Here is a 12,028-nt window from a genome sequence, read left to right on the forward strand (position 1 = left end):
TCTCTCTCTCTCCCTCTATCTGTCTTCCTCTCTGTGTCTGTCGCTCTCAAATAAATAAATAAAATTAAAAAAAAAAAAAAAGAAAACATTTATATGGCTGAAGATGTGTCTCAGTTGGGAGGGTTCTTGCTAGCATACGTCACACTCTGGGTTTGATTCCCAGGACTGTAAACCTGGTTGTGATCGTGTTCCTGTAATCCCAGCCCTCGGGAGGCAGAGGCAGGAGGATCAGGAATTGAAGGTCATCTTCTATATACTCAACTAGGGAGTTTGAGATCTGGGATACATGAGAAAAAACAAAATTCTGTATCTATTTCACAGGTTTAGGTATAATTTTGGGGGTTATAATAGAATCAGATTGATGCCAGTTACAGTTCCCCATTAGCTTACCAACCAGTTTACATCTGAGGTTTTTGTTTTGTTTCTCAAGGTAAAGTTTACACTAGTTCAGGCTAACCTGGAATTCACTATGTAGTCTCAGGGTGGCTTTGAACTAACTTACAGCAATCCTCCTGCCACTGCCTCCCAAGTGCTGGGATTAAAGGCTTGTTCCACCATGCCCAGCAGTTTTTATTTTTAAAATAGTTATTAATGTATTTGTTTATTTTTTTGTGTCTGTAGGTGTGTATGTGTGCACACCAGGGCTTTCTGCTGGTACAAATGAACACCAGATTCTTGCACCATTTTTTGCATCTGGCTTACATGGATGGCTTGGGAATTGAACCCAGTATGGCAAGCCTTGCAAACAAGCATCTTTTGACAGTTGAACCATCATTCTAGCCTCCCTAAATTTTGTTTTGATTGCTTACCCAGGCGTGGTGGCACACACCTTTAATTTCAGCACTCAGGAGGCAGAGGTAGGAGGGTTGTTGTGAGTTCAGGCCACCCTGAGACTCCATAGTGAATGGAACCTGGGCTAGAGCAAAGCCTTACCTTGAAAAAAACAAATTAAAAAAAAATAAAATCTGAGGCTGGGCAGCCTGGTGGATGCCTTTAATTCCAGCACTTAGGAGGAGGCCAAGGTAGGAGGATTGCCATGAACTTAAGGCCACCTTGAGGAGACTACAGAATACCAGATCAGCTGAGGCTAGAGCGAGACCCTACCTTGAAAAACAAAACAAAACAAACAAACAAACAAAAAAAAAAAATTCTGGGGCTTTGAGTAGTGGTACAGAGGCAGGGAGACCAAAAGTTCAAGGTCATCTTTGGCGGCATAGCAAATTCAAGGTCATACTGGGCTATATGAGAGCTTGTCTTAAACAACTAGTAATAGCTAATTTGAGGCTCTCAGGATATCCTACAGGTATAGTGGGTGAAGTTGGTGTTTAGGGCTAAAGTTAAAGCTCCGCGGTATGGTAGATCACATGCATAGCATGCAAAAGCCTGGGTTCCAGCACCTGCCCAAAACAAAAAGGAAAAAAAAGGAAAGGAAAGGGAAAGAGTATGGAGAAGGAAGGAGAAATCTGGCATCAAGCTGGTCATGTTATAGATAGCTGGGGCAGAATTAGGAGTTCCAGGGGTCATCCTCAGGTACATGAACCTTCTCTTATCTTTAAAAAAATCAAAAAAGATGGGCTGAAGAGATAGCTTAATTGTTAAGGCACTTGTTTACAAAGCCTAAGGACCCAGGTTTGATTCCCTAGAGACCACGTAAGCCAGATGCACAGGGTGGCACATGCATTTGGAGTTTGTTTTGCAGTGAGTGGAAGCCCTGATGCACCCATTCTCTCTCTCTCTCTCAAATAAGTAAATAACACTTTTTACCCCTGTTTTTCGAGGTAGCATCTCACTCTAGCTCTGGCTGACCAGGAATTTACTATGTAGTCTCAGGGTGGCCTCGAACTCTCAACGATCCTTCTACCTCTGCCTCCTGAGTGCTGGGATTAAAGGTATGTGCCACCATGCCTGGCTCTAATCAAATCTTTTTTTAAGGGCTGGGTGTGCTGGGGCATGCCTTTAATCCCAGCACTTGGTAGGCAAAGGTAGGAGGATCGCAGTGAGTTCAAGGCCTCCCTGAGACTACATAGTGAATTTCAGGTCAGCCTGAGCTAGAGTGAAACCCTACCTAGAAAAACAAAACAAACAAACATACAATATACATATATATATATATATATATAATATTTTATTTCTGTATTTATTTGAATGAGGGAGAGAGGAAGAGGCAGAGAGAAAGAGAGAATGGGTACCCCAGGGCTTTCAGCCACTGCAAACGAACTCCAGACACATGCGCCCTCTGTGCATCTGGCTTATGTGGTCCTGGGGAATTGAACCAGGGTCCTTAGGATTTGAAGACAAATGCCTTAACCACTAAGCCATTACCCCAGCTCCTATATATATATTTTTTTATTTTTTTAAAAATCTGGTGTCAAGCATAGATGACTCAAATGCTCTTGGAACTTTTGAACTATCTCTGCAAAATCTTAAATGAAAGTCTCTAAACCTCTAGTCAGTGCAATTGAGACCTCAAGATATGGGTCAGGAAACCAGAATTGAGGAAGTGGAGTGTGGTTAGCTATGAGGAAGACCCTGGTCAGTTTCTTGAATTCTTTCTCCTTGCATCAGGGGAATTAAAGTACCTACCTCACAGAACTGTGATGACGAAATGAACAAATGTGTGCAGAATTATTACAGTAGTACCTGATTTCAGAGATGGCCTCTGCCCTTGTATACTAGGGCACAGAGCTATCCAGGCAGAATCCCCCAACACTTTTCTACTGCCTCTTCTTACTAGGAGGCCTAGCTGTGGATTGGGTCCATGACAAGCTCTACTGGACCGACTCGGGGACATCAAGGATTGAGGTGGCCAATCTGGATGGGGCCCACCGGAAGGTGCTGCTGTGGCAAAATCTTGAAAAGCCCAGGGCCATTGCCCTGCACCCCATGGAAGGGTGAGTAGGTGTCTCAGACTCCAGTTTCTCTTGCAACAGTTGTGGATGGTTCCCAGGCCCCCTGGACCAAACTTTATGGGCTCATGCATCCTCCTAGGGTGACGTTAACAACAAGGGTTTTGCACCCAGGTGATCCTGGGGCTAACTTTGCTCCTTAGCAACTGGCAGTGTGTCTTTGGGCTAGTCAGTTTCTCTGTGCTCCCTTTATTCTCAGTTGGCAAATTAAAAAGAAAAATCCTTTCTCTCTCTCACTTGTGTGCGTGTGTGTATATGTGTATGTGTATATGTGTGTGTGTGTGTCTTGGGAGGTGAAGGTAAGAAGATCAGAAGTCAAGGTCGTTCTCAGCTATATAGTAAGTTTGAGGCTAGCCTGGGCTATATGAGACCCTGTCTTACAATAAAAACTACAAAACTGTATGTATGCTTCATAGATGTGTGAAGATTAAATGAGACAGTGCATTTTTTTTAAAGATTATTTAATTATTTATTTGAGAGTGACAGAGAGAGAAAGAGGCACACAGAGAGCGAGAGAGAGAGAATGGGCACGCCAGAGCTTTCAGCCACTGCAAATGAACTCCAGACGCATGTGCCCCCTTGTGCATCTGGCTAATGTGGGTCCCGGGGAATCCAGCCTCGAACTGGGGTCCTTAGACTTCACAGGCAAGCACTTAACTGCTATGCCATCTCTCCAGCCCGAGACAGTGCATTTTGAATGGCATATATAATACATGTTAGGTAAGTTTTAACTGTTTAGTGTTTTTTTTAAATATTTTATTTTTATTTATTTATTTATTTGACAGAGAAAGAAGGAGAGAGAAAGAGAATGGGCACAGTAGGGCCTCCAGCCATTGCAAACAAACTCCAGACATGTGGGCCCCCTTGTGCATCTGGCTAACGTGGGTCCTGGGGAATCGAACCAGGGTCCTTTGGCTTTGCAGGCAAATACCTTAACCGCTAAGCCATCCCTCCAGCCCTGTTTAGTGTTTTTATTAGCTCAGAGTGGAACTAATTTATAAAAATTATTATTAATTTAAAATAATTAAAAAGCTAATAGTTGAGCTAATTAATAAAATTACCATTAATTTAAAATAATTTAAAAATGAATAAGAAAGCCCTGATTGAAGTCTCTTAAAATGGAAGCTATTAGCCTCTGGCTTATAAACATTCCATGCTGTCCGTCAGTTGAAGTGATGTCTTGTAGGCACCTGCAATTATGTGCCAGTTGTTTTGAAATCATGTGTGTGGAGTAGGGTAGGTGTATACCACACCTAAAGCAGTGGTCTTTGTTACAAAGGTTCTGACAAAGAACGTGTCGATCTTAGTTTATATTGACTTACTGTCAATTGCGCAAGTGTTAAGGCTTTCATTTGTTTTATATAGTGCTATATTACCAGTGCCTGCCATGCTCTGTCCATAGCAGGTACTCAAGACATATCTTGTTTCAATGAATAAATAAATAAATAAAGACATTTAAATCCAAACATTCAAAAAAAATTCTTGGGGGCTGGAGAGATGGCTCAGTGGTTAAGGTGCTTGCCTGCCAAATATAACAATTCAAATTCAATCCCCTAGTACCCACATAAGCCACAAGCGCAGAGTGATACCATGCATCTGGAGTTCATTTGCAGTGGCTGGAAATCCTAGAGCACCCAATACTCTCTCTGTCTCTCTTTCTATATCTCTCTGCTAGCAAACAAATAAATAATGTGTTTTTAAAAAATTATTAAACTGGATGTGGTGGTGCACACCTTTAATCCCAACTCTTGGGAGGCAGAGGTAGGAAGCTCACCTTAAGACTATATACTGAAGTCTAGGTCAGCCTGGGCTAGAGCAAGGCCCTACCTTGAAAAACTACAAAAAACAAACAAACAAAAAACAACCCAAATTCTTGCACTGGAGAGATGATGCAGCGGTTAAGGCACTGCCTACAAAGCCTAAGGACCTGGGTTTGATTACCTAGTACCCACGTGAAGCCAGATGCACAAGGTAGCGTATGCATCTGGAGTTCTTTTGCAGTGGCTGGAGGTTCTGACATGATCATTCTCCCAGTAGCCGCCTCTCCAGTCCACATTCTCTCTATCTACCTCTTTCTCTCAAATAAATAAACAAACCAACAAACAAATAAAATGTTTTTTAAAGTCTTTAAAAAATTCTCTATGGCTGGAAATATAGCTTAGTGGTAGAGCCTTTGTCTAGCCCTGTCTAACACTGACAGAAAGTACACTTGCGTAGACAATTGGAGCTCCCTGGGTTAAATGAAAAGAAGCCATTCTCTGGTTATTATCTTAGTTACTACCTGCCTACCCCTGCTGCCTGCCTCCCAATTTCCTTTTCTCTCTTCCTAGGACCATTTATTGGACAGACTGGGGCAACACTCCTCGCATCGAGGCCTCCAGCATGGATGGCTCTGGACGTCGCATCATTGCTGACACCCATCTCTTCTGGCCCAATGGCCTCACCATTGACTATGCAGGGCGCCGAATGTACTGGGTGGATGCTAAACACCACGTCATTGAGAGGGCCAATCTGGATGGGAGTCACCGCAAGGCTGTCATTAGCCAGGGTGAGGCCCTTGCTCCATTCTCTTTCATCTCTTAGTCTCCTTCCCCGAGCCTGCCCCCAGGAGCTTTGGCAGAGGCTGAGGATTGTGCCGCTGCCAGGTCTGGGCTCCGCAGCCAGGGTAGGCTTGTTTCTGGACTGAAGTCTTCTTGGTCTGTCCCAGGCCTCCCACACCCCTTTGCCATCACGGTGTTTGAAGACAGCTTGTATTGGACAGACTGGCACACCAAGAGCATCAACAGTGCCAACAAGTTTACTGGAAAGAACCAGGAAATCATTCGCAACAAGCTCCACTTCCCCATGGATATTCACACCTTGCACCCTCAGCGCCAGCCTACAGGTAAAAAATTTCCATCAAATGAGTTAGAGGTGTGATGTGGCTGCTAGTGACTCTGAGAAAGTTCCTTGTCTCAGATGCCACTAAATTTTGGCGGAACAAATCCAGGGTTGGCATTGACATAGGCGAGTTCCTCCCTCTGCTGGACATTTAGGGTGCTACACCATCAGGATGCAGACAAGACTCATTCTCCTTCACTGTTCCCATCTACTTCATGCAAACATTTGCAGATCATCTCCTTTGGGTCAGGCACTCTGTGGTAGCAGCCGGGGCAGATATAAAATAATGATTCCTAGTTCCTGTTTTGGGGAATGTCACCACCTTCAACTCCCTGCCCTGAGGACGGCCTTTGCAAACCTTAAGTCTCACCTGACCACTGTGCTCTTGGATCTTTGAGCAGGGAAAAACCGCTGTGGGGACAACAATGGAGGCTGCACGCACCTGTGTCTGCCAAGTGGCCAGAACTACACCTGTGCCTGCCCTACTGGCTTCCGCAAGATCAGCAGCCATGCCTGTGCCCAGAGTAAGTGGGTGTGCCCCACCAGCCTCAGTGGAGGTGCCTCGGGTGGACGGGTGGAGGGAGCGGTGACAGGAGCTGGAGGGATTGCGTGTCTGGGTAAAGAGCCAGACTCCCGAGGAGTGCCTGGAAAGGAAGGACTTAAAGGGCGAGAAGCCCCATATCAAAGCTGAGGACCCACAGTAGCTGCTGAAGGCTGAGTGACAGTGTCACTACTTGAGTATGAACCTGTGCAAATGAACTTGTTTTGTGTCACCACGTAGGATGTTTTACGTCTAGTCAGCAAGAAGTTCTAGGTTCTAGAAAGCAGGGAAATGATTTCCAACCTCGTTACCTCTAGCCTCACCCTGTTTTAGCCCCTAGGACAGGGGGCCAAAATTCAGATCCCTGATGACGCTCTGTCTAACGAGTGAAGGATATCTCCCCAGGACCATTTCCTTGCCTTCCTTTCTGCTTCTGCAGGGTTGCCTTGCCAGGTTGGGCCCAGAGAGCTCAGCACCATAGGTGACTTTTTTAAGCCAAAGAAAAGCAATTAGGTTTATGGCGTGACCAGCAGTAGGTGTGGAATAATTCCTTATATATCGTATTCCTTATCTATTTCTGTGCACCCCACTGCTCCTCTTAAATCTGGCTAAAATCAAGTTCCTGTTCAGAGAGTGTAGTTAGAGAAAACATTCAGAGGTTTCATTTAAACACACAGTGAGAACCTAGTTTCATGCAGCTCATTTTCCCCTTGCATTTTAAAAAAAATTTTTTCTCGGGCTGGAGAGATGGCTTAGCGGTTAAGCGCTTGCCTGTGAAGCCTAAGAACCCCGGTTCAAGGCTCGGGTCTCCAGGTCCCACCTTAGCCAGATGCACAAGGGGGCGCACGCGTCTGGAGTTCGTTTGCTGTGGCTGGAGGCCCTGGCGCGCCCATTCTATCTCTCCCTCTATCTGTCTTTCTCCCTGTGTCTGTTGCTCTCAAATAAATAAATAAAAAATGAACAAAAAAAAAATTTAAAAAAAATTAAAAAATTTTTTTCTCAAAAAAATTTTTTATAAACAACTTCCATGATTATAAAAAAATATCCCATGGTAATACCCTCCCTCCTCCCCATGCATTTAAAAAATTAATTAAAAAGTTTTTTGTTGTCTCATTGAGTCTTTTATTTTCTATTATTTGAGAGAGAAAGAGACAGAGAGAGAGATACAGAAATAGGTAAGTAGAGAGAGAGAGAAAGAGAGAATGGGCATGCCAGGACCTCCAGCCATTGCAAAAAAACTCCAGATGCATGTGCCCCCTTGTGCATCTGGCTTACATGGGTCCTGGGGAGTCGAACCTGGGTCTTTTGGCTTTGCAGGCAAACGCCTTAATCGCTAAGCCATATCTCCAACTCCAAGTCTTTTTTTAAATTAAGAGCATACTTTGTATGGATACATCATGTGTTTGTACAGGTGTTGATATACACAGATAGAGAATGGGTATGTCAGGGTCTCTAGCCAGCACAAACAAATTCCAGATGCATGTGGCTTACGCGGGTACTGAGGAATAGAACCTGGGTCCTTAGGCTTTACAGGCAAGCACTTAAACTGCTAAGCCAGCTGTCCAGCCTCCCTTGCGTTATTTTTGCCCAGATTCTCCCGTTATCTTAGTGAGGTTCAAGATGCTTCTGCAGTGCAGGCATTTCCTTTTATGGAGTTCCTGGAGCTTGGAAGGAGAGTAGGTAAAGTTAAGCAGGGAGTGCCTTTCTGGGTAGAAAAGCATGTAGTCAGTTCTTCACTTTTATAGGCTCTTGACCTACAGATTTACCCAAATGCCTATGGCATTTTTTTATAAACTGTTTTGAAAATGTATCAATATTTTGGAGTCATTCTCTAAGTAATACAGTGTAACAACTAAGTAGAAGCTGCATTGCATATTGAATCCCTAGTACCAAATGTATTGCGGTAGATATTACATGTAATCTAGAGATAATTTAATTTATAGGAAAAGGTATGAATAGGTATATGGACATACCATGCATTTTACATTAGGATTTGAGCAGCTGTGAATTTTGGTATCTTCAGGGGTCTTGGCCATTTTCCCACAAATACCTAAGGCTGACTGTATGGGGATGTATGGGGAAAGAAGTCAGGCAGGCTGGAGGAAAAGGCCAGAGGACGGGGAAGGTGCTAGGGATAGATGAGGGGCCAAAGCTCACTCCCTGGAGCAGACCTGAGTGCCAGCTCTGATGCTTTGTAGCCACAGGATCCTGAGCATGTTCCTTGATCTCAACTTTGGATGCTCACGTAGAAATGAGAACAAGAATGGCATGCACCACCAAGAGGTGGTGTGATGCACCAGCGTCTTCTAGGCACTGGGCTCCGTGTCTGGCAAGGAAGGCACTGGATGAATAGTCATTGGCTGCAGCTGTGACAAGCATAGCAAGAGGAAGGAGCTAGATGATGGGGCAGAAACACCAGCCCTCGCAGGTGCCACATGTCTGTAATCCCAGCACTCAGTTTTGAGGCAGGAAGATTATGAGTTTGAGTCAGGCCTGGGTTATATAGTGAAACTTTGTCCCAAAAAACAAAAAGAGCCAGGCATGGTGGCACACACCTTTAATCCCAGCACTCGGGAGGCAGAGGTAGGAGGATCATCCTGAGTTCGAGGCCACCCTGAGTGAGACTTCATAATGAATTCCAGGTCAGCCTAGGCTGGAGTGAGACCCTATCTCAAAAAACCAAAAAGAAAAAAGCAAAAGAAAAAAGATTTTCATCAGCAGCAACAATGAAAATAATAGAAAATATATCAAACAAACAAAAAAAGAAGCTAGAACCTTGAAAGAAAATGGGAGTTCTAGAAGTAGGCTATGAATTGACAGTGGTATGGCCAGACCACTAGAAAAGATCAAGAGAAGTCAGAGAAGAGAAAAAGTTAGATGTAGTTGGCAGACATTTAAGAAGCTGGGTAGGCTGGGTGTGGTGGCACGCGCCTTTAATCCCAGCACTCGGGAGGCAGAGGTAGGAAGATCACCATAAGCTTGAGGCCACCCCGAGACTACATAGTGAATTCCAGGTCAGCCTGGGCTAAAGCAAAACCCTACCTCGTAAGCCAACCCCCCCCCAATAAAAAGAAGGAAGAGGAGGAAGAAGCTGAGTAGAATCTATCTAAAGCCCATTCTTTTTTTTTTTCAATTTAAAAAATATATATTTAATTTATTTATTTGAGAGAGAAAGAGGTAGATAGTGAGAGAGAGAGAGAGAATAGGCATGCCAGGGCCTCCAGCCACTGCAAACGAACTCCAGGTGCGCGCACCCCCTTGTGCATCTGGCTTACATGGGTCTTTGAGAATGCAACCGGGATCCTTTTGGCTTTGCTGGCAAGAGCCTTAACTGCTAAGCCATCTCTCCAGCCCTCTAAAGGCCATTCTTGCTAGCATGGGTTGTCTGGTGCTTAAGGGGTCTGCAGTATGTATGTGAAGAATAGAGGCAAAGAGCAGCAGGCCCCAGGAAGTGGGATTGAACCAGGTGTCGTACCTGTGTCTGTCACTGTTACTGGACTTAGAGCATTAAAAGAAGACCCCTCTCGGCCTTTGATCAGGTCTTGACAAGTTCCTGCTTTTTGCCCGAAGGATGGACATCCGTCGGATCAGCTTCGACACAGAGGACCTGTCCGACGATGTCATCCCACTGGCTGACGTACGCAGTGCTGTGGCCCTTGACTGGGACTCCCGGGATGACCACGTGTACTGGACAGATGTCAGCACTGATACCATCAGCAGGGCCAAGTGGGATGGAACAGGACAGGAGGTAGGGTACAGTGTGGTCCCAGCCCCCGAGGGAGGGCAGGGAGTGAGGGAAGGGCTTCCTGTGGCTTGCTCAGTAGAGGTGGAGCCAGAGTGGAGGTGTCTTTGGTGACACGGCTGTGCTTCCCGCCCAGGTGGTGGTGGACACCAGTTTGGAGAGCCCTGCCGGCCTGGCGATCGATTGGGTCACCAACAAGCTCTATTGGACAGATGCAGGTATGTATGGGAGCTGTGGCTGGACTGCCTAAGATTCACCTGCGCGCTCCCATCTGAGAGTTTGGCACTTGGTAGACTCATGGCAGCTACTTCTGCAATATTGGTGATGCTTGGAAATACTTTGAGGTACATCAGATAATGAACCTATGCCCTGTGGGGTTTTTTGTTTGTTTGTTTGTTTTCTCCTTTGCTGTCTGGGTCAAACAAGCATTTTCTGAGCTGGAGGTGTAAGAGGAAAAGGAACACATTTAAACCTGTGCTCCTCAAAGTGTAGTCCCTGGACCAGCAGCATCAGCATGCCCTGAAAAGTTGTTAGAATTTTGATCCTAGGGCCCCACTCTAGGTTTACTGAATCAGAATCTGGAGGATTAAGTTAAGAAATCTGTATTGTAACAAGCTCTTCTCATTGTTAGACTCACTGAAGTTTGAAAATCATTGCCTTAAATCATAGAACTGAGTTGGTTCCCTTGGCTCAGAACATTGTATTCATCCAGGCCATGAAACTGACCACTTACTTGAATTTCTTTTCACACTAAATATGCATTATGCATTTGCTGCACAGTATTTGCTGAGTTTTTACACCAGGCTCTGCAGGATAAGAAAGTGAATACCCTTACTTGATAGGTACAGACCGTATTGAAGTGGCTAACACGGATGGCAGTATGAGGACAGTACTCATCTGGGAGAACCTTGATCGTCCTCGAGACATTGTGGTGGAACCCATGGGCGGGTAAGGATTGCCCCTTTTGAGCCTTGATCCTCCCAAGAAGGGAGACTGGAGATTAGGGAGAGAAGCCAGATCCTGTGAGCATTTCAGAAAAGCAAGGGCAACTGTAGAGTTCACAGGGTGCTAACCCTGCTCTTTTCTGGGCAAGGAAACCTTTGAAATTTTTAATTTTTTCTGAAAACTTTTTTCTTGTTTGTTTACTTACAAAAGTAATTCATTATTAGAGAAAATTTAATTTATGGTAAGTAGGCCTTGTAGTCACACATGGTGGCACGTGCCTTTAACCCCAGCACTTGGGAAGGAGGGAGGCAGAGGCAGGAGGATCACTGTGAGTTTGAGGCCACCCTGAGGCTACGTATTCCAAGTTAGCCTGGGCTAGAGTGAGACCCTAACCTGAAAAACCATACACACACAAAAATAGAACTTCTTTTTTTTTTAAATTATTTATTTATTTATTTTTATTATTTGAGAGCGACATACACAGAGAAAGACAGATAGAGGGAGAGAGAGAGAATGGGCGTGCCAGGGCTTCCAGCCTCTGCAAACAAACTCCAGACGCGTGCGCCCCCTTGTGCATCTGGCGAACGTGGGACCTGGGGAACCGAGCCTCGAACCGGGGTCCTTAGGCTTCACAGGCAAGCGCTTAACCGCTAAGCCATCTCTCCAGCCCAAAAATAGAACTTCTTACTCTCCAGCAGTATGTTAACCATTTAGGACATTTCGGACAAATATTGGTGGTAGTGGTGGTAGCAGGTTTTGGTTTCATAGAAATCACATACTAACTGAGCATGGTGGCACATGCTTTTAATCCCAGCATTCAGGAGGCAGAGGTAGGAGGAGTAGGAGGAGCGCTGAGAGTTTGAGGCCACCCTGAGACTGCACAGTGAATTCCAGGTCAGCCAGGGCTAGAGGGAGATGCTACCTTGGAATACCACCTCCTACCACCCCCACAAAAAAGAAATCACATATTATTTTGGAGTCAGCTGTGGTGATATGCAACTATAATCCCAGCAC

At 45.0% G+C, this 12,028-nt stretch overlaps 1 protein-coding gene across 1 annotated transcript in view; it reads left to right on the plus strand.

Annotated features, from left to right (window-relative positions):
- The first annotated feature begins 6,209 nt into the window (after positions 1 to 6,209).
- LOC101594080 (low-density lipoprotein receptor-related protein 4) overlaps positions 6,210 to 12,028 on the plus strand; it is a 42,512-nt gene continuing 36,693 nt past the window's right edge. Inside the window, exons 1-4 of the mRNA XM_045148654.1 lie at positions 6,210 to 6,310; positions 9,898 to 10,075; positions 10,206 to 10,287; positions 10,912 to 11,017. Of these exons, the coding sequence (XP_045004589.1) occupies positions 9,899 to 10,075; positions 10,206 to 10,287; positions 10,912 to 11,017 (365 nt within the window). The 5' untranslated portion in view covers positions 6,210 to 6,310; position 9,898. The remainder of the gene's footprint in view (positions 6,311 to 9,897; positions 10,076 to 10,205; positions 10,288 to 10,911; positions 11,018 to 12,028) is intronic.

This window comes from Jaculus jaculus, chromosome 1 (assembly GCF_020740685.1).
Source record: "Jaculus jaculus isolate mJacJac1 chromosome 1, mJacJac1.mat.Y.cur, whole genome shotgun sequence".
Lineage (NCBI taxonomy): Eukaryota > Metazoa > Chordata > Mammalia > Rodentia > Dipodidae > Jaculus > Jaculus jaculus.